The 27,129-nt window shown below is 41.8% G+C and overlaps 1 protein-coding gene across 1 annotated transcript in view; it reads left to right on the top strand.

Moving 5' to 3' along the window:
* The first annotated feature begins 217 nt into the window (after nucleotides 1-217).
* Nucleotides 218-27,129, top strand: part of drosha (drosha ribonuclease III) — a 136,380-nt gene continuing 109,468 nt past the window's right edge. The window contains exons 1-14 of the mRNA XM_084747144.1: nucleotides 218-375; nucleotides 1,939-2,794; nucleotides 3,259-3,327; nucleotides 4,007-4,307; nucleotides 5,660-5,801; nucleotides 6,588-6,748; nucleotides 8,030-8,110; nucleotides 10,021-10,107; nucleotides 10,340-10,426; nucleotides 13,461-13,532; nucleotides 13,885-13,966; nucleotides 16,059-16,133; nucleotides 18,684-18,853; nucleotides 21,918-22,042. Of these exons, the coding sequence (XP_084603270.1) occupies nucleotides 1,941-2,794; nucleotides 3,259-3,327; nucleotides 4,007-4,307; nucleotides 5,660-5,801; nucleotides 6,588-6,748; nucleotides 8,030-8,110; nucleotides 10,021-10,107; nucleotides 10,340-10,426; nucleotides 13,461-13,532; nucleotides 13,885-13,966; nucleotides 16,059-16,133; nucleotides 18,684-18,853; nucleotides 21,918-22,042 (2,306 nt within the window). The 5' untranslated portion in view covers nucleotides 218-375; nucleotides 1,939-1,940. The remainder of the gene's footprint in view (nucleotides 376-1,938; nucleotides 2,795-3,258; nucleotides 3,328-4,006; nucleotides 4,308-5,659; nucleotides 5,802-6,587; nucleotides 6,749-8,029; nucleotides 8,111-10,020; nucleotides 10,108-10,339; nucleotides 10,427-13,460; nucleotides 13,533-13,884; nucleotides 13,967-16,058; nucleotides 16,134-18,683; nucleotides 18,854-21,917; nucleotides 22,043-27,129) is intronic.

The following is a 27,129-nucleotide window of genomic DNA, read 5'->3' as shown; positions in this document are numbered from 1 at the left end:
GTCAGAGGCGGTGGACATATTGTTTCCTTGCAGACACAACAAACACGTTTAAGTGGTCTGTTTATATCAGGATTGTGTATTTTTATCCTACAGTGGTGCCTCAGACCGGTGAGAAACCCTTCAAACCTACACCGACATTTCATTGGTCAACGGCGCGAGTCGCTGAAGTGTGATTGGTCCATCCTTGTCCGTCTCTCTAACCCTTCCGACTAGAAACACGGCCCCCTGGAAAGCGTGATACCCAAGAGCATAGCATAGCTTCCTAAAAATACCCTCGTTTAAGACAATTTACACGTGTGTAATTATATATTTTTTGAACAAGTTGTTAAGACGGAATGATACGCTTCTGCTGTCTGTGCTCCTGATTCTCTGAAGGTGATTTCTTCCTCACAAACCTCCTGTCATTATGTGCTAGCAGGCTTGCTAACATGCTGCCACCGTAGCAAACGAAGCTTTTATTAACCTGGGTTAGCTGCTGCTGTTTGCTCAAAAATAATACAGTGTTAATATAAACCCAGAGTGACTACTTTCTCTTCTATCGGTAGCATTTAATCTCTTACTTTAGATGTTTTCCTGCGTTTTATGCGTATATTTGGAAAATTACATCTCTTGCAGCTAACGGTAGCTAGCTAATGATGCTCTCATTAGTGCAAGCAATCCGTTCGTAGATGATCAGTTATTTGTGTTGTACTGCTTCAACTACATGCAGATGATTGACTAACGACTGTTAATATGAATCAGTTATTTTGTTATGCTTTTCATGTCATTTTTCATTCATTCATTAAGATGTCTCATTGAAATCAGGATCTCTTTTGCAAGAGAGGCATCATAACAAATTACATGTGTACAAAAACGCATCTAGACGTTTACTTGTGTGTAAGTATGCTTGTTCTGAACCTTATCCAGTTTTTGATCATATTCAGGATATGGCATTCAACACTGGACATCAAAAACCTATTTATTCATATCCCCGTGTACATGATGATAACAGTATCCGGGTTTCTGAGTGTGTATTTTTTTTTCTTACCATCTTGGACACTATTATGGGATGATTCAGAAACCTGGATGAGATGTTTACATGCCACATTATCCTGGTAATATATCCGGGTTTCTCAAAATTAGGATTAGCTGTTTACATGTGTGCAAATGTAACCATGATACTAGTGTGCATTTAAACACATTCATTCACACAAAATAATCAGGACACACAGACACATTAATTACAACAAGAACACATTTATTTCTGAAATGTATTTGAAACCCATCTTAGGAATATGTGTCTGTAACTTTAGTTTGTGTTGCAGTTCATTCCACTAGGGAGATTCATTCATAGTACTGGTGCTGTGCTTGAGCCTGCCTTTGTTTTTTCAGGTGGACTCATTCCCTCTTTGAATATGATTTGTTCTTGCCCTAAATCTGAAATACTTCCAAACAATGAATGATGACCCAGACAAGCTCTTCTCCTTTTGCTCCAGGCCTTTGCTTTTGCTGTCTGTTGGAGGCCTATAACATTATTACTTTTCTGCTTTGGATTGCAGCAACAACATCCAGGAAATTTTGCACAGGCTGCTGCTGCAGAGTGGCTGTTAGTTTAGGAAGCACTCAATTTGATATGCAGCAGAGTTTTCTATGACCCGAGCACACATTTGAAATGTCAGTACTGCAGTCCATTGCCAAAATTGTGATTGAGGTTGTTATTTTATTAATAGTGCAGCCCAAACCTAATGTTAGCCAAATTTAGCCATAACCCCAATTTTAGAACGCAGGAAACCTGGAAAACATTATTTAAATGTCCAAATTGGAACCCAGTGTTCCTCAGTTCAGTGTCCGGAGATCTGTTGTCACTGTTGGCATCAAACTTCAGGTGTGTTTCATTCATGTAGGATCTTAAGTGGCCTGGATATTGTTAGTAACTTGGTTACTTTGTCTCGTCCATAGTCATGTCTTTCCATCAGGATCGTGGGGGTTCCAGGGGAGGAATGCCCCCTGGCCAGCATGGCTCCCCTCAAAACTACCGACCCACCAACCTGAGGCCGCCGCCTCCCCAGCCTCCTGTTCCCCCGTACCACTACGACCCTCAGACTCCTCCCAGTTCCAGCTACCATGGAAACAGCGGCTACATGCCTCCTCACTCTGACTTCATGCAGTACCCTCCACCAGCACCGTCCCAGGCTCCCAGTTCTCTGAACCAGTGCCCGGTGCGCCCACCTTTCCCCAAGCCCCCTGGCCGGCAGGGTTTCCCCGAACCCCCGCCTAACTTTCCGCCTCCACCGCTCCCCAGCTCCACAGGTGGTCCCACTCCAGGCTCCCAGGTCTCTGCTCAAAACACCTACCACCCATACATGATGCCTCCTGTGCCCCCTCCGCCTTTACCTCACCCACCCATGCCCCCTCCTGTAGCCTCTCAATCTATGAGCTACCACCCTCCCTACTCCATGAACTACCCCCATCCTCCCCACCCTCCTTTCCCTCCCCCCACCTTCAACCCCGGCTACACTCAGAGCCCCAGCTCGTTCAAACCAGAGCACAGCTTCAGGCACGGGGGTCAGTACAAGTACGAAAAGCCCATGGACAGCAGGAGGTCTCCAGAAAGAGGCTATCGCCAAGATGACCATAGGCAGAAGGGATACGGCTACGGCAGCCATGGTGATAAGCATAAAATGGACTTTCCTGGAGAGAGGAAGGACCGTGGGAGGAGTCCAGACAGGCGCGGCAGGCCGGAGGGTGGACGGTACAGGTCTGAATACGACAGGGGCCGGACTCCCCCCAGACACAGGAGCAGAGATCGTAGCAGGTACGTGCAGAGCAGGAACTAAAGGAGATCAATCTGTGGATTTATTTATTTCTTACTACAGCTGCACAATTGATCACAATATTATCAAAATTGCAGTATGGCCAAGTGCAATATCCAAATCACTAAAGCTGCAGTTTTGTAGTACAGAACAGCATCATGATGAAGTACTGTAGTGCTGCAGAGATATCCTGACCCACAGCTCTTATTCTCCAGATGTCAGAAAACGTTTTTTGTGTGTTACAGACCCCAACAAATACCACATCGTCATCATTTTAATAGGTTTTTTGCAGTGAAAATTAAAATTGTAAACATTTTTCACCTTTTTCTGACATTTTAAGACAAACATCAATTATTTGATTGATTGATTTTGAAATTAATCATTAGTCGCAGCCCTAATTTGCAACATTTCTTTTACCATATTGTGCAGCTCTGTTTCTCACTACTGTGTGTGTGTCTGTTCACAGGGAGAGGTATCGTCACAGAGAAAGCCGGAGATCCCAGTCGCCCGACAGGCACAGAAAGAGACCTCGAAGGTACACATGTCGTCCATTATTTGTCTTATAAGAGCTGTTGTAAAATACTAATCACTACTGAAACTCAGTAATTTTTTTTTCCTTGACTAAAAGAAAAAAACTTTTACAAAGTTTGTCACATTGCAGTGTGATAATAAACCAAATGTTAAAAGTACTGATAAAAGAACTGATAATGTCACAGCTTTGCTAGATTTTAAAGTATGTGGCAAACTAAGGTAAACAGTTATGTGCATACAGACAGCTTTGGTTTTAGCTTGTTCACACAACAAAGCGGCAGTGTTGGTAACAAGACCACAGTAAGTTCCATCATATGGACGTGGTTCAGATTTAAAAAGCCGAAAATGATGATCTGCAAATCTTATCAGATGACAGCGATTATAAGGGGTGGTAATACATGATGCATGATGTATTTGAAGAAATGTTTTGTATTTTTTTATGTTATTTTCCTTTTGCATCTCAATAGTACACAGGTAGTAGAAATAAGTCCTGAGAGAGAAGACAGTAACTCCCTATACTTTTTTGAAGGATGTAAATCTGCAGGTTAGATGGAAGCATTCCAAGAACAACCTTATAAATAAAATGATGCTAATGTTTCAGTCTACGTCAGGACAAAGCAGGCCATCCGCCCATGAGAGGAAATAAATCAAGAGACATCATTTTTTTAATCTGTCTTTTGCAGTCGGTCCTCGAGCAGAGACAGAAAGCGCGGCCGCTGGGAGGAGGAGCGAGACAGGCGGTCTGAGAGCTCCTCCGGCCTGAGCAGAGAGCGCAGCTACTCCTCCATCAGGAGCAGGGACTCGGAGGAGGCCTTTGGCGACAGAGACCGGGAGCGAGAGCGGGAACGCGAACGGGACCGGGAGCGGGAGAAGGAGAAAGAGAAGGCGGACGAAGAGAAAGAGGAAGAAGAGCTGCTGAAACCTGCCTGGATCCGCTGCACGCACGCCGAGAACTACTACTCCAATGACCCCATGGACCAAGTGGTACTGTCGGCACTTTTGTCTTAATTATATCCATCCATTGTTCTAAATGTTAGTTGAAATATCTAATCTTTATTATACTCTTGATGCCGTTTGGAAGAGTTTCAGAGTCCAGAGCCCTGAAACTGTCCTTGCCCACAGTTTGTTTTATGTAGATTAAACTAGACTTGTTTTAATTCAGTGGATTTAACACGGTGCCCATTAATGCCAGGCACAGACCTGCTCGATATTGTTTCACTCAGCTGGCTGGCAGAGAAAACTTCCCTAATCTTCTGTTTGCCGTTTCATCAATGTTGTCTGGCCCGGTGGCGTTGTTTAAGAGTTGGATTAGCTGCTCTCCAAACGCTGGATGTTTTTCAAGCAATTCGGTTAATAGCGAACACTCAAAAGGCACCTCAGACGCCACTTTTGCAAATCACCACCTGCCCTCTCAAATGCTTTTCCAGAGTCTTTGGATCTTTTTGGATTGTGCCAACTTCTCTTTCTTCCCCTAAAACTCTGACCTTTACCGATACTCTCTGAATGCTGCCTCACGCTGTCATCAGCTACAAATTGCAGATTCTACCCAAGACCTGACCCGTCTCTCAATAAAAACTAAAGGTAAATGTCGAGGCGGAGACCCACTTTATGTCTTTGCTCCTCTCTGAACAGATTTAGGACGGACTGTCTGTCTTTTCTGCTGTGAGGAAAGTGAGGACACTGCCTGTGGGAGTTAGTTACTTTATCACATCGTTGGATTAGATCATATAACCTCTGTTCCTTAGTAGAATTAAGAACTTCAGAGCTCAATCCTGCAGTTTTTACTGTCACCTGAGGTGGTTTTTGCCTTTTTGGAAAAAGAGTTAATGCTCTTTGTGGGAGATGGAAACACCTTTTCTGAATAAGTTCCGATGAAATGAACACAGAACTCACTCACTTTCTGAGAGGAAAGGAAGGGAAAGAAGAAGCTGTTTCTGCTGTCAGCATCAGCTGCCTGCTGTATTTATTAACATAGCCTGTACCGTTATCTTCCACTGAAACTACACTTTGCTAAACCAAGTTTGTTTGCTCAAAACCAGTGATTAAAATGAGCCTTTATTCTTTCCCTTTTTTGGTACATTTCATGGAAACTTTGCTTATGATTTCAGTGTCTGACTGCTGCACTGTCCTCAGATTAAAAAAAACATTATGAGGTCGCATCCAATTTGTTTGGAGTAAAATCAAGATCATGAGAGCATCATCTCAGAATCTCTTCAAACAAAAAAAATAACATTTTGTGCAAGTTTCCCTTCACACACCTGGATTGTGATGTTACAAAGGTGTTTTACCTGTGTGCGTCTCATAGAGAGTCATCCATTTTATTTACATTTCCTCAGGGAGACTCGACTGTGGTGGGGACCAGTAAACTGCGGGACCTGTACGAGCGCTTTGAGGAAGAGCTGGTGAAGAGGCAGGAGCGAGCCAAGGCCGCTCGGCCGAAATGGGAGCCTCCCAAAACCAAACTGGACGAGGACCCAGGTGGGTAGTCCTGCAGATCACGTGGGAACGCAACGCCACATGGCTTTGTTGAATTATTAAGTCGCGCACAATGTAAATACACCTGTTCTGGATAAGAGCAACAGCTAAACAACAATATGTAAACAGTTAATACATCTGTTGACAATCTTTAGTAATTGATATGCATACAAACTTGCTGTCTTCTCAGCGGTGCATTAGGCTGAGGCAGAGATTAAGTTCAGTGTTTATGATGTTATCTGCAGGGCTGTCAGCTTGATTGTCTCTTTCAGCACTGCAATAATATAAATCTCGCTCAGGGAGATCTAATTTGCTCAACATGTTGCTCCGGGCACCGACTTCACAATCAAGCACTCGAGTCAAAACGCCGATAAGAATTGAAGACTTTGCTTAGCTAAGAACCACAAGCCGTTCAGCTGAGTGGTAATTAAAATCCTCATTTTGGAGTGAGGTTTCTTTCTGGTAAGTGACAAGTGTGAGTGGAAATAAAGGAAACACGAGCACCAGATGTCGGCACTGGCAACTGTTCTGCTCTTTTAATCTCAGGAACGCATTTAAGTTTGCAGTTGGCTCGAGAAATGAGCTAACAGATCTGAAACTTTCTGCATTGTGTGGATAATTATTCCTCTGTGACAGTTGGCGGAGTCGTTGGATAATACTCTGCGAGGGCCCAGCGGAGCAGGGGAGCTTAACCGCTTGACCGGCCCTGGCTCACCGAATCGTGCCTCGTGGTCTCCAGCCCCATGGCGCCCAGATGATTAAAGACCTTTTTGCACTTTTTGGTTTCAGACGACAGCAGTAGTGACTCAGACTGTGAGTCAGATGGTGAAGGAAGCACCTGCTCCAGCAGCTCTGACTCAGAGGTTTTTGATGTCATCGCCGAGATCAAGAGGAAGAAAGCTCACCCCGACCGCCTGCACGAGGAGCTGTGGTACAACGACCCAGGGCAGGTCCGTCTCATCCTCTATATTAATCTCTAAGACTATATCCAGAAGTTTGAGAACGAATCATCCAAAACTGCTCCTGAAGCACTTTCTAAAACATCATCACTAACTCATGATGTGATATTGCCACAACAGGGCAACCTCTGGCATCATGATATACTGTAGGGCAGTGAGCAAATCAGATCCTTCTGTCAAATAATTTGCCCTCTGAAAACAGCTGAAAGTTTCACTTTAATACTTCACACAGAACTTCTACATGATATTTCACAAAGTCAAAAGAGAACAGCAGATGGCAGTATATAGTAGAGTTAATAAAAAAAAAAGCCGTAAATCACAATAAACATCACCTTTTCAACATCTAATGCTGAAACTGGAAAATATTCACATTTTTTATATTAAAAAATAACTAAAAATGATTAATTGATTAACAACATAGGTGGAAATTAATTGAATGATAGTTTAATTGTTGCAGCTCTAAAAACAACTAAGTTTTGGTCATGTGATGCCGAGATGACACAGCAATGATGTCATCGTCCATCTACGCTGTTTCACCGGCATCGCCCAACCTCAGGTTGAATTTTAGTTAAAGAAAAGTCAGCACGGCACAACAAACTTTTGCATATTTCCTCTACATAAATCACAATCATTCAAATTTGTCTCACTTTATATTTCTCCACTGGTCATCCACACACCCCATATAAAGGGATATAAAACAACTAAAAAGAGTCGCAGAATGACTTAAGACAGGTGCAAAGCAATCACAGACTCATGCAAAATGATTAGGACTCTGAACAACTATACTATATACTATAATATAAATACATGTCATGATATGATACTTTCTCAAGTGTTAGTATCCATTTTTATGTATTTTCAACTGAGAGCAGCAGGTTCGGGCTCCTCTCTGGGAGGTTTTGAAGTCATTCTAGTAAATATTGGAAATCACTCGCCGCAGTGGACGAGGCAGTTTGTGGTCTGACATCAAACTATGTAATTGGAAAAGTGTTTGAAGGTTATTGAAGAGTTTCTTTTTCCTTTTTTTTTAAATGAATGTAAATTCCAGCTATGGAAATGTTTGTGAAATGTGTGGAGAACAAAAAAAAAAAAAAGCCCAGACAGACACTGTCACGCAAAAAGACAACTCCAAACTCCAAGCTGCAGTGAAGGAATAAAAGGTCAGGAGTGTGCAGGAGTGCAGTTTTGAGATGCAAAATGTTCTGCGGCCGCTGTGCCATCCATGGCAAGTGAGGCAGTTGTGTCTGATTTACGTATTTTCTTTCTGTCCAGATGAATGATGGTCCCTTGTGTAAGTGCAGTGCCAAGGCCAGACGTACAGGGATCCGCCACAGCATCTACCCAGGGGAGGAGGTATGACACGCCGTGAATAAATCACCCTTTCATAACCTTGCACAGAGGGGCAAGGACATTATTCTGCTCAGCCTAAATGTATTCTCTGTACAGTGGCCATTTTCCATTGTATTAAAACAGAGAACAATAAGATTTTATCATCCCAAAGAACCAAATGATGATGTTACAACCGAAAGAATTTGACAGGAGGGTCGATCGCTACCAGTGACTCTGATTATTTTATCAGAGCTGAGATTTCTGGTTTCCATGACTCACTTTCTCACATGGATGAATATTCACCAGTGACCAGTGTAACACATTTAAAGATCCTCCTCCTCTCAGAACTGTTTTTCTTGTTTATGCCCCCTGAAATGTCTGATCTTGAACATACTGACTTTATTGCTTTCTGTATATATACACTCACTCTGAATTTGATGCCTGCAATGTGTTTTTAAAAAGGTTGGGAGAGGAGTAACGAAAGACTGTGATTAACTTTAAATATCTCGTCTTTGTATTGTATAAAACTGAATAATGGTCTTAAAGTTTTTGCAAATCATTGAATTCTGTTGTTATTTACAACTTTTTTGGACTTCAGACATGTCCGGAGGGGAACTTTTAAGCAACAAAAGGATGTTTCATTATCCTTGGTTTTATCATAGGTGTGAGAGAGATTTATTTTCAAATGAAAAGGGAGGATTTTAGGACGAGGTAGAGTCAACCTGTGTTGTTGCTTTTCCCTCCTGGTTGCCAGCAGAGATCAATGAAGGTCATGAATCACTGAACGAGTGTGTATTTTTCATGGAGGTAAATTAACAGCAGCCTGCAGACTAACGCTGGTAAACTCTGGCCAGTAAAGTAAATTCTTTGCCACCAGCCTCCGTTGCAGACACTGAAATGTTATCTGAAGGTCATTTTATATCTTACGAAATCTCTTTAGCAGGGAAAATAAACAGGGCTCACCCCCTTTGTAAGTCGATTAGTTGACTAATTGCTTGTCATGCTCTGCGTTGACCTGGAAATTGTTGGTCAATTAATTGTTTTTTTACGGGATCATACAGTACATCGGACATGAGACTGTGTTCATTAACAGGATGCCAATTAGATTTTTAGTAATTGGGCATGAATAGATCTCTGTTATTGTAATAATCTTCACAAATATATTTTGTTCTTAATAATGTGAGTCTTAAAAAAAAAACCTCCTCAGCTCAACTCAACTATTTCTATCACACCTTTCACTCACACATGCTGTCCAAACTGACTCACATAGTCCAGTCATAGTTTAATCATAATAATTAATATAATTAGGCACCATCGGGCTGTCAAACTTTTTATTTCTCTCGATGTTGAAGTGGCGTGCGGAGCTCGTCCTTTTTTTTTTTTAGTGTTTCTTAAATGTAAAACATAAGTGCAAATGTGTGAGGAAAGGATTTAAATTTCTTTTTTTCTGCTGTAACTAAACTAAAGCTGCAAATGTTAGCATTTACGGCTAACTAGCTTACTGACTACAGTACCTCCAGACAAATGTGCGTTCATATCATGTATGCAGCGATAAAGTAACTTTACATATGTCTTGTTTTAAAATTTGTCAGATGGAAACATTAAAAAGTCAGCTGGAAACAGACTTCTCAGCCGAAGCGGAAGAGTTTAAGCATTAGCATTTGCTGTCGAGAGTTGTCATTTCAGCTGACGAAATCCACTCTCGTCGGTTAGAAAACGAGAAGCCGCTTCAGTTTATTTCCTTGGAATCAGAAAGCTTTTGTTTCTGCCAATTTCGATGTAAAATCCGCCGTATCTATCATTGTAAATTTCATGTGTTCAGTGCAAGAATGGAAAGCTTGACGGACGTAGCAACAGTAACTAAGGAGGGCGGGGCTTAGCAAAGGGTCAGTTGTGTTTGAGAGATGCTAAAGAAGTTTGTGTGTCTCTTTCAGCCGGTGAAACGGTGCCGTGTGATGAACAACAATGCTGGAAAACTGTTTCACTACCGGATCACCGTGTCTCCTCCCACCAACTTCCTGGTAGGACTCTATTTTGTCAAATCAAATACAAGGAAATGTAATAATTAAAGTATTAAATTAAATAAGATTATAGAACAGAATTCTTTTATTATCTGTGCCATTAATTCACTATTTCTCCTGAGCATTTTCCTGCATTCTTTATCTGCTGTTGTGTTGCAGTTTTAGAGTCTAATAAAATGATTTTGTATGTTTAATATATTTTTTAAGGTTGTCCTGCTGTTTTCTGTTTCAGACCGACAGGCCGACAGTGATCGAGTACGATGACCACGAGTACCTGTTTGAAGGCTTCTCTCTCTTCTCACACACTCCCCTCACTAACGTAAGCCGTCTTTGAATTGTTAACGGTATAGGAGATAAGCCATGAATTTTACACCACGAAATCTCTGACAGCGTATGTCACTGTGCAGCCATTTTTTTCCCCGCTGCTATGCCTGTTCTTTATATTTTATGTCATCTTTATTATTTATTTCCTCTGGGTTTCTTTCATGTGCTGTGTTTCAGGGCAGGTGTCACACTGACTTTTTATTCGAAAGATTCAATTTAAACCTCACAAAGGTGAAACGAAAAAGTTTACACGGTTCCTTACAAGTCCTGCGTGTGCTTATAAAACTCACAGACGTTTTAAGTTCAAGGGGTCGTTTCTTATTCAAATACGTGTGTGTTCTGCAGCCCCTGATTCCAAAACAGCTGGATAAAAAGTCAATAAAAACAGAATGCATGATTTGCATTCTGATCCTCTTGTTGAATACAGATATTTGATGTTCAAACTGATCAGCTTTATTGTTCTTTGCATCTAAACACTCATTTGCATTCTGCTTTTATTTACATTTTACACACATCCCAACATTTTTGGAATCAGGTTTGTACATGAAATGAGCTACGTACTGAATGCAGTATTACTAATTTTGCAAAATAACTGAAGACCAAATGCTTATCTGATTAGAGGAGGAGGATTAATATGGACAAACCTAAACTTTCAAGACTGATCTGTTCTGGTGGAGTCTTTCTTATAGCTTTTTGTATCAGGGAATGCTAATATTTCAAGAGAAATCACATTGCAATGGTGTAATCATGTTTTACAAAATACTGTTGTTAACATAAATAAATCACTTTGGGTAATTGCTTGAATCAATTCCAATCACCTGTATAAAAAAGCTGGATGAAACTAACAGAAACATCATATTTCCATCAGTATTTCTGCGTCGTTTTCCGCCGTTTGAGGTTCGACTGGAGCTCTTTTAATCATCTCGTATCGAACTCTTTCACAAAAAGATCTGTCTCTGTAGAGATCCTCTCCATAATGTTGTCAGACACGTAAAATAACAATCTGAGTGGACGACTGCAGCGATGTTGCTCAATACTGGACCAGTTTCAAAAATTGTTGTTCATCACTTAGACATAAAAACGTGATAAAATAGGTCCTGAGGCTGATTTCACCAAGATAGACTTTGACTGTGGCTTTGATATAACAGATAGTCACATGTCTAAATTCATCTGTTCTTGATTATCTTAGGAAGGACTATGGCACAATGAATTCTGGGTAAATTAAGGCCTTTTTCAAGGTACCGAGTGACTGCATCCAACGGCTCAGCTCTGTTTACTCCAGCAGAAAATATGTGTCTTTTGGAGGAATTAAACAGACAGACATTTTACTTTGAAAGTTTAGTAAAGAGCATAACAGTATTTAAAAAAAAAAGTATAAATATGTTAAAAAATTGCAGTAAACAGCATTAATCCTGTTGATGAGTGGAGCATCAGATGTTTAAAAAAAGATCTAAAAAATACGGTACAAAGAAGTCATCGATCTCTCCATAACAGTGTTGGCAAACCACTAATTATCAGCCATGTTTTCTTCTTCTTTTTTTTTTGTTGGGCGTTATTGATCAGCTGGTGGCACTGATTGTTACCATGGTAATGTGTCTTGGGGGGGATAAGGTGTCTAATTTCTTTGGCTCACAGTCAGTCACTCTATATTTAATTTGTGAAAAGCCTACACATTAAGCCTAAAATATCTTTGTGAAACTGGCTCCAGCTGGAAAAACACCGAAGATGCCCTTTAATTCAGAAAAAACGAAAGAAGTTACAGGATGTTTTGGTTTTTTTTTTTAATGCACGATCTGATGTCATATCATAAAAAGTCTCATTAATATCCTAGTTTTAACTGTACGGCCCAGTACTTGTATTCCGTCCACGTCTGCTGTGTGACACATGGACCTCCGCTGTGTAATGATGGTGTTATAACCTCTCTCCATAGGCTGTTCAGCCGCTGCTCCGTCAGCTCTGCTCTGGACACATACGATCCCCTTCCTCCTCCTACACATCCGCTCAGGCAACACATATAATTTAGGTCAGCGTTTTGAGTGAAAAATCCCCTCCTCCTCCTCCTCCTCCTTTAACTCCATTCTCCTCAAAAATAACTTCAAATCGGCTTTCGGCTCCGGCTCCTTTGTTGCCTGGACAAAGTGCTCCTCTCGCTGCGCCGACCTTGTCGCCGAGTCCTCTCGCGCTCACTTTTGAAGGCCCATCAGCGACTGTCAGACATTAGAGGGGTCGTGACTTAAAAGGACCCTCTCTTTCTGGAGCTGCGTGCCCGACTTTTATCCCAAGGAGGAAGTTTAAAGGGAGCGAGGAAAACCCGCGTTTTTTTTCCTCTTGAGAATCCTTTAAAAAAACACGTGTGTGCTTGTGTCTGTGTATTCCCCCCCCCGCATGTTTGAATAATAAACTACTTGGTCAATATCCGTCTAGCTTGAAAAGAGCCCCGAGGATTAGGCGTGATTTGAACTGGATAATTTAAGCGGCCCTTGTTAAAAGCTGGGGTAAACGCTTCGTGGCAGCGCGGGGATTAGGAACCTCGGAGCGTGGCGATATTAGCCCCCTGCTAGTTAGCCGCCGGGATGGGCAAGAATGAATGTGGCTCCCAGGTTAATCTCTTAAAATGGACCCCCGCGCTCTGACAACAAAGACCGTGTAACTAGGGAGATTAAACACAGAAGAGCAGGCTTATCTATTTAGCGAGATTTGAGTTACTTAATTTTCAAGCGAGAGTGTGTGTGTATCTGTGTGTGTGTGTGTGGAGGCGTGTGATCTGTGTGAGGGAGTGTTTTTAATTGACCGAAGGTTGTGCATGTTTAAACGCTCTCCAAGCGAGTTACAGCGTCATGTCCCGAGCGTGCATACTTTTCCCCTGCATGCACGCATGTGGTCGCGGCGGCCATATTTGGTGCAGAGCCGGGGCAGAGATGAGGTTTTAATGAGTTTCCTTGAAAAGCTGTAACCTCTTGCCTAACGCCATGGTAATGAGTCGGCCCGTCCTTTCTTCTTCTCGTCCTCTGTTCCTTTCATCATCACAGATTCCATTGTGCCGTGTGATCCGCTTCAACATAGATTACACCATTCACTTCATAGAGGAGATGACACCGGAGGTCGGTAAAACCCCACTTTATCTTCCCAGCTCTTTTCTCTCCCCTTTCTCACCCCTTTTTGTTTTTATCTCAAACGGCTGAGGCTGAGCACAGCTGAGCCACATGTAACCCTCACACCTCTGTGCCTGGGTGAGCCGAGGTGCTAATCCTTGCAGGAGAGGGAAAAGAGATTCTTTGTAACCTGCAGAGGTTGATTACACTGATAAGGTGGCTTATATGTGATAAAGTTAGAGAACTGGATTTACTTATCAGTCATATCTACATTAAGGCACTCTTTATATCTCAGCTTTTTTTTTTGAGTCTGCTTGCACCGTATCTCGCATAACACTGTCTGTCTTCCCCCGTGTCTCAGAACTACTGCGTCCGAGGCCTCGAGTTGTTCGCCTCCTTCTTGTTCCAGGACATTCTCGAGCTTTATGACTGGAACCTGACAGGTACGACTCCAAACATGTCCCCCTTTTTCCACCAAATTATCTCCAGTTCCAATGTTTCTGCAGGCCCCTAAAATCCAATAATCTGAATGTTAGCCTTTTGAATGACCAAAATACGATTTGGGCAGGTCTTAAGTAGATTAAATTTTGAAGTTAACATTACTTTTATAAAGTTGCATTAACTTTTAAATGTGTTTTGGGAAAAATTTGTATTGATCAACAGCAAAATGGAACAAACATTGACCCAATAACCACTAAAGCAAGCTGTGCATGTGCTTTTTAAGATAAGATAATCCTTTATTAGTCCCACAACTGGGAAATTTGCAGCGTTACAGCAGCGAAGTGGAGTGCAAAATAAAAATAGAACCCACACATAAGTAAACAAGCAATATAAACAAGAAAAGATATTAAAAATAGGAACAATATATACAATATAAAGAATAAACAGGTGAATTTACACCATGTATGCTGGTATGGAATGAAAATTCAGTGTTTTTCTGTTGAACTTCATGCCGATTGAAGGTTGTGTTTAGTTTTTTAGTCCACAAAGCTCTGACATGCCGTTGACTTGTGCGTCGTCACACCACACACTCTCAGTTCAGACGGTGTGCATGTGAACATGACTCCAAGCTAAGGATCTACAGTGAAGATTCAGGCTAAAAAAGATGGCGGTAATGACGTCTTTCAAGTCAACTTGGCGTGTCGGGGGTTTACGAGACTTGGATTACAGCATTTTGGTTGTTTCTTCCCATTTGAGAACTGGTTATAACTGGTTGTTATACCCAATAATACCTAAATAATATGTAACTAGTGTTTCTATTCATGTTTTGGTGAAAACAGAACCTATGTGACATAATACAAACATTGTGAGAGGTTATGTCATTCATTACATTCTCATTGTTTTTAGAAAAAGCTTGAAATGCAGTCTGATAGTGTGATAAATTGCAATAGAAATATAACCGTTTTCAGTGTACCGTGTTTATGGCACAATTTGTAACAGTCACATCCAATATTCAAATATAATAAAGCAGCAGTTCTCAAACTGTGGGGCTCAGAGCCGCTGCCAGAGAGGCGTGGATGACCCGGGGAAAAATAAGGAGTGAAACTAAGTTGAGAGAATATGATTTATTAACAAACATGCCAACATTTATTTCAGTAAAATTCAACCGGGATCCTCTTTTATTGGTATTCCCCCATCACTGTTAGTGATCAATAAAAACTGTGGGGGTGTGGAGCGTGAACTTTTTTTTAGTTTCTCAAGGGGGGCATGACAGAACAAGCTACTGTAATACGGTAATAATGAGCAGTTTAAATGTGTGTTTTCTATTCAGGCAGGACTAATTAACTTTTAACTATGATATACTTCAAAGTAGCGGTGCAACAGATCGCAGTTGGCGAGATCGTGTGAGATCTGCGTACTACGTGTAATCAACTTTTTTACTGTCACCGTTCGTTTTTAAAGCACCAACTCCCTCAGTCTCGATGCAGAGTGAAGATGAGACAGGCGCACCCTGTGTTTTACTGTGGAGCGCTGAGGACATCGAGTCTTTAAAAAAAAAAGAAAAAAGGAAGAGTGACGATTGATTTTCAGGCCGTCACTTTCACCTCCATTGAGTGAAACCCAGCTGTGATTTGGGGCGTTTTCAGTTGAGAAACTGGACAAGCTTATCACAGAAATAGATCATAAGATTGTGATGTTTATTGTAGCCGTTATTATTATTGTTATTATTATTATTATTATTATTATTATTATTATTATTATTATTATCATTATTATTATTATTATACAGTATTTACTGTTACTATGGTGGTGACTACAGACGGGGAGAAGTGGCTGATCTGAACATGATCTCATCTGTGGGTTTTGTGATCCGCTGCACCTCATACTTAAAATCATTCACATCTATTTCACTTTTGCAGGCACAGATGAGATTTGATTAATAAGTGTGTTGAAACTGTCGAGCAACATCATTTCAAGCGTGACTCTACACTCTTAATCTTAAACTTAAACCTAAAATCTTGTTAGACTTCATTATGAAAGGTTGTTCTCTACCTGAACTAACAACAGTAAAAACCTCTCTGCTCTTTCCTCCAGGTCCTGAGAGCGACAGTGAGGCGTCTGGATGCCAGCAGTTCCATTTCATGCCCCGTTTCGTCCGATTCTTACCCGGTAAGACCCTTAACAAACTTGCAAATAACCTCTTTCCTGTGCCGTTTGTCTCCCTCTGCTGGTCGGCGGTGACACGTTTCTCAAGTTGAAACGTGATTCAGAGCAGAAAAAAAGGAGCCGCATGTCTCCAGTAATGTCTACTCCAAACACTTGTGCGTATGCCGGTGGTCATATTTGTGGTGTTTTCTCTCTGCAAAATGACTTCTGGTGTCTGAGCTGCTGTGTGGCTGCGTGGTGTTCATCTTTGCTACACATGATGGTGCTGGTGCACCGCGATACTGCCGCGGCGTTTGTTATGACAGCCGTGCCACCTACCTTCTTTCCATCAAAAAACAATTTCTCTCCTAGCTCTCCCAATTTAGTCCCCTACAAACACTTATCTGCCTCTTTTACAAAGGCGCGCACACACACACATGCACACAGAAAAAAACTGTCCGATGCCTCGTGTGATCTGTGAAGAGACGGAGAGCGAGATGAGACGGGGACTTGCACTGAGAGTGTTATGATGCTACAGTGTTTGAAAGTTGCAGTCAGAGTGTGTGGGCATGCATTTGTTGTTGTCTTAATGCATTTCCAGGACTGAGAGGGCAGCGTGTCCATGTGAACACTCATAAATGGAGGTCAATCAATTTTGCATGAGTGTCTATTAAACCGTCTCTGTTTGACCCGGCAGATTGTGTGCGTGCGCCTCGCTGTATTTCTCTGTGCGTGACTCTCTGATTTACGGCTGCAGCCGATGATTATTTGCATTGTCGATCAATTTGTCCTTTATCGTCTCGATAAAGTGAGTCATCTGGTCCATAAAATGTCAGAAAATGGAGTAAAATGTCAGTCAGCATATTCAAAAAAGACAGAGATTTTGTCCAGAAAGTGGACATATTCAGTTAAGAGTAGTTATCTGACTTTATTGATCCCTTCGGGGATCAAAGTTGGCCACAGATGCTCCCATTCAAGAATAAAAAGTATACAGAAGCATAGAGAAATTATTAGAAATAATAAGAATAAATAGAGAAAAATATAATAAGAAATAGAAGAATTCTTAAATAATTACCCAAAGCTACTGATTAGTATAATTAAATATATTCAATAAGTATGCTACAATATGTGTGCCTTATTGTACGAGCTATATGACTATAATGTATATGAGAAATAAACAAAAATATCTAATATATGTGATGCTGGAGTGAAAATTTGGACATTTGTCAAAGAGGATGAAAGAAACCAGAAAATATTTACATTTGAGGAGGTAAGATAAGAGGATTTTGAATTTTTTTTAATTACAAAAGGACTCAAAAAAATGAACAGTTGATTAATTGTTGCAGCTCTAATATTTGGCAATTCATTTAAAAGTTAACGAGTATTTGAATAAGATTTGAATGTTCCTCGGTGTCATTATGTCCTTTCACGTCCTGTAAGGCGTCCAACCTCGCCTCGGTGCCTCTGTTCACCTGTGCGTTTCCTGAACAATGCGATCGCGATGCACAGGGACATTTTCACAGCGTGTAACGCCGGTTCAGAAACTCCGAGCCTGGCAGAGGTGAGGCGGGGTGAGATGCTTGTGCAGAAACAAAGATTTTCTCTCGACGTCAGCCTTGATTTTGGGCCAAGGATTTTTGAACACGTTGTATAGACGCTCTGAGAAACATTCACCCTGATGGAAAATGTCACAGCTTGTTAAATTCCACCAACTGTAGCTACAAAAGACAGAGATTTTTATTTTTATTTTTTTTCAATTAACTGCAGATCCGCGGTGAACTGTGAACCTTGGCATGGTGGTGTGATTATGTTTCTGTCCACATGTGCGTTTATTTCATATGGTGACCAAATTCTGCTCATGTTCTCAAAAAGAGATGATCCTGTGGGTCATTACAAGAAGAGACTCGCTCAAGAAATTACATAGTATCACAAAATAATGACTGTTGCAATACAAAGTCAGTATTTTGTGGTACTAAGTTATTATTTCATATACAAAGTTATAATTTTGAGAAAGTTTCTCATTGTATAATGATAACAAGTCATTAAATTCAGACTTATTTTATGATACAAAGTCACTATTTTTCAACACAAAGTATTATAACATAATGACTTAGTCATAATTTAGACTTTCTCATTATTTTGAGATAAGTACTTGTTTTTTTGTGATACTAAATCAATATCTTGAAATACAAAGTTGTTATTTTATGATACTATGTCACTATTTTGAGAAAGTTTCCCATTACTTTGTGATACAAAGTCATTATTTTGACATATTAAGACATTTTGAGGGTTTCCCATTAATTTGAGATACTATGTATTTATTTTGAGATAAAGAAGTGAATATTTTGATAAAGTTTCCCCTTTTTTATGATATATGTTATTATTTTGAAAGAATAATGTTATTTTAAGATACTGAGACATTATTTTAAGATGTTAAGTCATTATTTTGAGACACTAAGTCACTATTGTGAAATACAAGCCATTACTGTGAAATACTGAGGCATTATTTTTGACATTGGCTGAGGTGGGCCTCCATATTTCCTGATGTGTATTTATGTTCGTTAATTGTTTCAGATGGTGGGAAGGAGGTGCTGTCCATGCATCAGGTGCTGCTCTACCTGCTGCGCAGCAGCAAGCCGCTGGTCCCCGAGGAGGAGATTGCAGACATGCTGCAGTGGGAGGAGCTGGAGTGGCAGAAATACGCCGAGGAGTGCAAGGGCATGATCGTCACCAACCCGGGCATGGTGAGACCTCAGCTTCACTGTTAAGACAGGAGGTGGCCTTGTCTGCCGTTTCAAGGGCAGTCGTCGCCCCCAACCCCGACACTGCAGGAATAAGGCTGTTCCTGTTAGCTTGTGACATGAGCAACCTCACCTATTATCCCCAAGGGCGTTTGCTGTCGTCGCCACCACTCAGGCCGAAGCTTTTTATGTCACGATGAAGTTGGTTAACCTTCTTGTCTGGCCCATATTTTAAAGGATGTACAGTAATTGTGTCTGGATAAAGGTGAAGATGTCATTGCTAGCTAAAAGGTTGCATATGAACAGTGAATATGATTGTGTAACCTTTGGCGTGGGTGAGTTATTGAGTCAACCGCTCCTGCTGGCAGCACTGAATTGTTGCTGTCAGAGCCTCCAGATAGGTGGGTGTATAATAGTCCTCCATCCCTACGCTCAACTTAAAGATTGTTCTGCCACTCAAATAAAGCCTATTAAAAAGGTCATATAGAGAGACTCACCCTGTTTGGGGGAAAATAGAACCATCTGGAGACGGTGGTCAGTAATGGTTATCCTCCTTGTCACTCTCTGGATGTTTTAGAGTTTATTGTTTATCATTTAAATTATCATTTTATTATCATTTCATTCCCTTTGAAAGTTAAGAAACAAGCAGAATTGCCTTAAACATTATCTCCCAAACCTAAAACCAGTCACTGTGTTGCACCAACAAAGATTAATATAATATAAGATTTGTTCTAATCATGGTTTAAAACTAGGTTAAAAATGAGTAGGCCTAAATCCAGATTTAAAATTAAGCAGAGCTCTGTTGCACAATTTAAAAAGTTTATTGATGTAATTAAATAGCATTTTAACCCGAATATAAATTTGAATGTGTTTGGTAGCTTGCTAAAAAGGTATCCTAACATTATATTATGTGGTGGCTAACTAAAAAGTTAAGAAACTGTTGTATTATTTGCTAGTTACCAACTTAAAAAGATACGAAAACATAACATTATTTGCTGGCTAGCTGAAACTTTACATAGTTAGCCAGCTAGCTAAAAAGTCAACAGAAGTTTACACTGTTTGCATGCTAGCAACAGAGGTTGAAAGAGAAGTTTAAATTTAATCGTTCTTCAGTTTAAGCTGATTTTAAAGTTTGGTGCAACATTAAAGTTAAACCAGGATTTATAACCCGTCCTTAATGTTTAATGTAAGCTGCCGCCATTCCCAGGTGTTGTGTGTATCACCTTGGGTTGAAAATAATCAATATATGCTTCGTAGTTTAATCTGTTAATCATTTTCTTCACTTAACCCACTTAGTCGGACAGAAATGTCAGAAAATCCGCCATCACAAGTTGTTTTACACCTTGAAATTACTTGTTTTGTCCAACCAGTAGTCCAAACTGAGATATATTCAACTGGTAATATTAAACAGAGAAAAATCTCTCATAAATGATTTAAACGACTGGCTGATTATCCAAATACTTTGATTCATTTGCTGTTGATTCATTAAACATAACCCTCAAATTTTGTGATTAAAGTATCGTCTTGAAGGTATAGAATTCAAAAACATGCAACAGTTATTGCGCTATAATCAATGAAATGTCCTTTTCGACATACATGTGTCGACCAGTCTGTACATGCTTTTGTTTTGTGAAAATCGTAACCATGGTGATATGTCAAGGTCACACATATTACTCCAAATGAAGGGGTCCGATGCCAATCAAGCGCGCCACGCTCGAGTGATTATTTCACACAGTGACACAGTCGACAAACGAGGCCACAAATGTCATCAACCCTGAAACAGCTACGGTGCATTAGGTAAAGAAGCCGTATATATAAATTAGCATTTACAGTGTATTTGTGTCGGGGATTGTAAACAGGCCAATCATCAAGTGCTTCCATCAAGCCAATCAAACCTGATTATGTCGCTTTAAGGGCAAAATCAAAGTTGCCTGGCGACCTCTTGGCTCTGGAATCAAAGTTTGTATGCAGGCCGTGACGAGCGAGCGCGGCTAATGTCAAGGTGAGCCCGAGCCTCGAGCCATCTGCCGTGCAGCTCATCACGCCTTATGCTACAGCTCCTTCCTCTGATCTCGCAAAATGCCTGACAGGCTAACTGTGATTTGGGAGTCAGCGGAGGACATGTTGCTTGTCAATCTCCTCCCTGATAAGAGTGTCAGAAGTTAGCTCGCCGTCCCTGACATCACTTTATCATTGTTGTGTGCACGCTACGAGCTCGCTCTCTCATTACATTCCTGTGACAGACGACCCTTATGGCCTGGATTATTTGTTATTTCACATATTGGACGTAGATGATTGAATGATGGCTGCCTCGTAGCTGTACGCTCTTAGAAACAAGGGTTCCAAAAGGGTTCTTTATGAATGGCTTCTACCAAGAACCATTTGCTTCTGAAGAAAGTCTTTGTAAGACTAAGGGTTCCATTAAGAACTCTTCATCCAAAGAACCCTTCTTGGAAGAAAGAGGATTTTTGAAATCCTCGTGGAACTCTTTCTTTAAGGGTTATTTGAACTGTAATATGAAAGGGTTCTTGGTAGAACCCTCTTGGTGGTTTCTAGATAAAACGCTTGAAATATAGAAAGGGTCTAGGGTTCTAGATGAAAGCCATGGAATATAAAATGGTTTGTGCTAGAACATCTTGTGTGTGTTCTAGGTAAAACCCTTGGATATAAAAGGGTTCTCGGTAGAACTCCCTGTTTGTGTTCGGGTGAAAAGCCTTAAAATATAAAAAGCTTTTAGATAAAACTCTTGGAATATAAAAGGGTTTTCAGTAGAACCCCTTGGCTGGGTTCTTCTTAGTACCCTTTGAGGGCTCTGAGTAGAACCTCTCATAGGGTGTTCTGGGTAAACCTTTTCACAGATTGTTTTTTGGTATCACTCTTCATGTTGGGTGAACATGAAGGGTTCAAGTGGAACCTTAAAAAAGGTTCTACCAGGAAACAAAGGTTTGTCCTATGTAGACAAGCTGAAGAACCCTTTATGGTTCTAGTGAGTATCTTTATTTGTCAGATTGTCTGAACTTGTTTACACTGTAACATGACTCACTGTGTTGTCTCTTTGTCTCCATAGAAACCGAGCTCGGTGCGAATCGACCAACTGGACAGGGAGCAGTTCAACCCGGACGTCATCACCTTCCCCATCATCGTTCATTTCGGGATCCGGCCCGCTCAGCTCAGCTACGCCGGAGACCCTCAGTAAGCTCACACGCACACGCACAAATGTCGACCACTCATCCGAGTATTTCCCCCCCCACACCACCCCACCCCGCCTGCTGTGTACCGTCTCCCTCGTTCCCTCGATCCTTATTCACCGGCGCTCTCCCAGGACACTGTGACGGCAGAATCTTCCGTGTCGCGCGTCGAGGAGGACGAGAGCGGCGTGTGTCAAAGAGGAGGAGGAGGGGGTGGATATGAAAATACGGGGGGAGCAGAGAAGGATGAGAAAACGAGTGGCGTGACATTTTCACATGCGTCGTCACGGGTCCCAGGTTTCCGCTGGGTGCCTCCGCCGTGGGAGCCGCCGCGGGTTTATGTCTCGTGAATAGTAATGCCAAACACAGACACCACGGGGCTGCAGCAGGGAATACTGTACTGTGCTGCTGCATAATTAACAAAAGCAGTGTATTAGATCATCTGAGCCGCGGTCTCCGAGGCGTTCGACGACAACCACGGCAGAACGTCGGCGCACAACTCGCTCTCAGTCTAAATTTAAACCTGTGGAGTTGTGTTTCAACTCGAATACGGGGCCTCACACAGTCACAACAGTCAGGAGGAGGTGCGGGAAGAAAATGCCGGTGATAAAGACGCAAACAAGAGGATGATCATTAGGAAATCCATTTAGGCAGAACTAGTTTGCTTCTTCCCTCCGACTAATGTCCCCTCTCCCCCGCCGCTACGTTTTAGCCGCCCGTCCGCCGAGCTCTTTCATCCCCGTGCACCCTGCTGCCATGTCAAACTTCTCAAAGCGACAGACAACGACAAATTTATGGATGGACTGGGACATCATTAGCTGATGCAGAAACGAGTAGTAAGAGACCAGTGGAAAGGATTTCCTACCACCGCTAATGATGCGTGTAGCGAGGGCAGGAGTCGGTGTTGATTGCGGCGGCGGCAATGCCACAGAGAGGGGAGCGTTGGACACAGCAGCAGCATATATTAACTCTGGAGACTGAAGAAGCCTGTGTGTTAGCCGCCTTCCCTTTTCACGCTGCCCGCCGGACGCGTTTGTGTTCAGGGGGGCCGCCACTCCTCGAGCTCCTCCAGCTCCCGTCACGGCCGCTGAGGCAAGAATGATGACATGTCAGAGGTCAGGGAATGTAAAGAAAAGAGAGCGGGATGGAACGCGAGAGGAACATGATGGAGGGATCCAGGGAGAGGACAGAACATGACACGAACGGCATGTTGGAACTAGATGTGAGAACAAAATCCAGAGGAATTTAAGAGACGAGAGAGGAGGCTGAGACCGCACTCTTAGAAATGAAGACGCTAGCTAGAACTGTGAAGGGTTCTTTGGCCTGTCCCCAGAGGATGACCCCTTTTGATTCCTGGTAGAACCCTTTATAAAGGTTCTACTTGGAACCCTTTCACAGAGTTCCACTTAGGACCCAAGGGAGAGGGTTATACCCAGAGTCGTCTATGAAAAGGTTCAGTCCAGAACCTCCTATGAGAGGTTCTACAGAGAACTCGTTTTTGGTGTAGTGGTTCCACCCAGAACCCTCCGTGGAGGTTCTTTCCACCTTCTAAGGGTGCCAGCAAGAACCCAGACAGGAGGTTCTACTGAGACCTTTTTATAGTCAAAGGCTTTTATCTAAAACACAGTCAAGAAGGTTCTACGGAGAACAATTTAAATTTCCAAGGATTTTATCTAGAACACACTTAGTGTTCTACTGAGAGCCTTTTTATGTTCCAATGGTTTTATCTAGAACCCACCAAGGGGGTTCTACTAAAAATCTTTTGATATTCAAAGGGTTTTATCTAGAACACACTCAAGGGGTTCTATTGAGAACATTTTTAAATTCCAAGGGTTTTATCTCTTGTGTATATATATATATATATATATGTATATATATATATATATATATATATACATATATATATATATATATATGTATGTATAAGATTCTCAGTAGAATCTTTTTTATTATGGTTGGAAAAAAACACTTTACAAACTCTTAATGAAAGAGTTCAACTTGAAGAACTATTTATTCTAAAAATGGTTTCTTTGGATTTAAAGTTTTTTTTAGTGGAATCATTAGTCTTGCAAAGAACCCTTGACGAAAACTTTCTTCAAAAAAAGTTCTTCAGAAGCAAACAGTTCTGTGTAGAACCTCAGCCCTTCAGGAAGAATCCTTTTGGAAGCCTTATTCCTCAGAGTGGAGGAGACAGAAGCCTCTTTCAGACATAAATGTGCTGTCAGTTTAACACGCTGCTCTCTGTGAATAAGTCTCTTTTTCTGTTAAAGTCGTGATGGAAATCTTACAGGGTCGGACTGAGTAACATTCCCGTAACAACTCCAATCTGGCTCAAGTTTGAATTGAATGCTGTCACATGTGGATTCGCAGTCTCAGGATCTCTTCTGCCTCTCAGAGACTGAAGTTGAGCACATAATTTGCATACTCAGTTCTGATTGGGGCGTCTTTTTCTTTTTTTCTTGACACAGTGAAGTATTTCCTGAGTGCTGCGTTCCCATGTATCATTTCTCTTTTTTAAGCTGTGGTAGCTTGTTAAAGTTATATTGTAGAAATTTGTCCTCCATTTTCCTCACACGTCTGAGTAGAAAACAACCATGTGCCAGTGATTCACGAGGAGAGAAAACTTAACACGATGATGATGTCATCAGGTTGTCTCTCCCGAGGACATTTACATAAATTTGAACCTGTCTGAACTTCAGCACTTCATGCTGCAGGGCACCTTTTGATTCCATTCCATCTTGAGTCCATACCTGTGAATAGATGGTAATGTAAAGGCACCAGCAGCAAGACGGTCAAATGACCAGAAAGAGATATTCAATGCACAGGTGGGCTCTTAAAAACACTGTAGGGTTTTCTGTAAACACAGTGAATAAACAGTTATATATAAAATAACCACATGGAAAGGCTTATTACTTATTGAATTTTGGCAAATTAAAATTGTTTGCTCACATTTGATTATTTTGCTTCTTTATTTAGAACCTTTTTTGCAAATTTTAAGTCAAGCATGAAACAAAATATTAATCCCTGACTGTCTGTGGCATGATTTTCAAAGCTCAAAAGTAGATTTTCTGGTCCTTGCAAGACTTTTCATGCTCAAACCACATCCATGCGACAAGGTAAACTCCTTGTATTGTCCTCTCCAAGCAAGCAAAATATTACTGCGGAGTGACAGTTCACCGCAACTGCCTTAATATTTATGTTTTATTGGATTTTATTGAAGCGTGCTGTCACTAGCGTGGTAGAGCTCCTTTATGGTATATGGCAGTGAGAAGTGAGAGAGAGAGCTTAAACTTAACACTGTCTTGTCAATCTGGCAGTAAATGTACAGTTCAGGTTACAGTGTGTCCGTTAATAAACGCTGCAGCTTCTCAAGGCCGAGGAAAGTCTTGTCTGTTGTTTCTCAACTGCTGAAACAGTCAGAGGCGTAGTGCCAAAGCAAGCTAAGCAGGAAAAGGTAATGTTAAACTATTGCTAATGCTAGCATTGTACCTTTACAACCTGTCAGAAGCTTTGTAATCCAGCCTTGAAGTGCAGTGTCTTCATGTAGACACGATAAATCCTGACTGTCTTCTGTAGCTGTTTATCCGTGTTGAAAACCGTTGTTGTTAGCATGTTGTTAGCCACCCGCAGGCAATCCCAAGATGCTCTGGGTTGAGTCTGTCGACAGAAACTTTGTTCTGACTTGTGTGTGACTGTGCTGATCCTTAGATATATTAACAGATTGATCTGCCGATCTCAACATGAGATCGACCCTTCAACATCAGATTTGCAGTGATGATGGTGACGAGGCCACGACAGTGCAGTGAGCATGCAGCAAAAATAGAACTCTAATCTCTGTTTGCTGGATGCTGCAAGTCTGCTGTAGACGCAACGTGCTTCATTCACATCGGGTGTAAATTCACGTGGTCCATTACCATTTTAATGTATGTACTTTGGCTGCTGAATGCTGCGTAAAATGGCAGTCATTGTTGCATTCTTCAATATTCTGTCTAATAATTGACATTGTTGAGGACATTTAATAAGGTTGGGAGCAGGTGATGAGCATCAGGCATTCAGCTGCAACAAAAGCTTTAAAACATCTCGCTTGTAATTAGCATTTTCATCGCTCTTCTTCGCCTGCCTCACGTGCCAAGTACAGTAGTTCTATCTGTAAATTGAACTGCGATATTACAAAACGTTTAAGTAACAGATACACGTTTGAATGCCAAAAAAAAGCCACGACTTTAACCGACAGATGAGGCCGGCGAGGCTGCAGATACCACGTCTGAAAAGGGCTGCAGAGATAGGAAGCAGGCGAGAAAAGGAAAGAGGCAGCATATGCTAATGAAAGCATGTGCCAGGGAGTGGCGAGGGCCGCGGCGATGCTACCCCGAGAGCACACGGCGGATCTGTGGAAAGGTCATTGGAGCGGATTGGGGACGAGGGGGCCTCCCAGGCTGGATAGACTCTCTCTCTCTGTGTCTGTGTGTCTCCGTCTCTCTGTCTCCCGTCCGCTCGGGCTGCTTCAGTGCGGAGGTGGTGGTGAGCTGATAATCGAGGCGGTAAAGCCGTCTCATTCCCTCGTCTCAGTCTCTAATGAAGTCCCCACTATTAAAGCTCTATAATTCTTCTATTCCACAGTACACCCCCCCACCCTCCCTCCGTCTCCCTCCTGTCTCCTGCTCTCCTCCTCTCTCTGCCTTTCTCTCCGTCAATGCACCACCCTATCCCCCCGAACCCCGCCACCTTACCCCTCCATCCCACCAATCATAATTGAATAACTCTGGGTAAATGAGGAGAAAGTCTCCTGAATGGGAGCAGAACGGTCACACTCGGCCCTCAGTGCATCAATCAAGAGGTCTGATTGAAAAGAGAGTGAGAAGGGTGGAGGAGAAGGTGGGGGTGTGGGGGGGTAGGTGGTTAGTATGGCGGCTACATGTCACCTTGCCGATAACTCCCTGCCTCTTTTCACATGCAAATGAGAGCAAAGACAATGGGGCTTTATAGGAAAAGAGAATAAGGAGGTTGTGAGATAGACTCTGAGAAATAAGGGATCATCCTGAAGGGCCGGGGTTCTACACAGAACCCTTTGCTTCTGTGCAATCCTTTTCT

This window comes from Lutjanus erythropterus, chromosome 21, assembly GCF_056507025.1.
Source record: "Lutjanus erythropterus isolate fLutEry1 chromosome 21, fLutEry1.hap2, whole genome shotgun sequence".
In the NCBI taxonomy this organism is placed as follows: domain Eukaryota; kingdom Metazoa; phylum Chordata; class Actinopteri; order Lutjaniformes; family Lutjanidae; genus Lutjanus; species Lutjanus erythropterus.
Note: the sequence above shows the minus strand (reverse complement) of the source record. Positions and strands in the feature narration are given on the sequence as shown.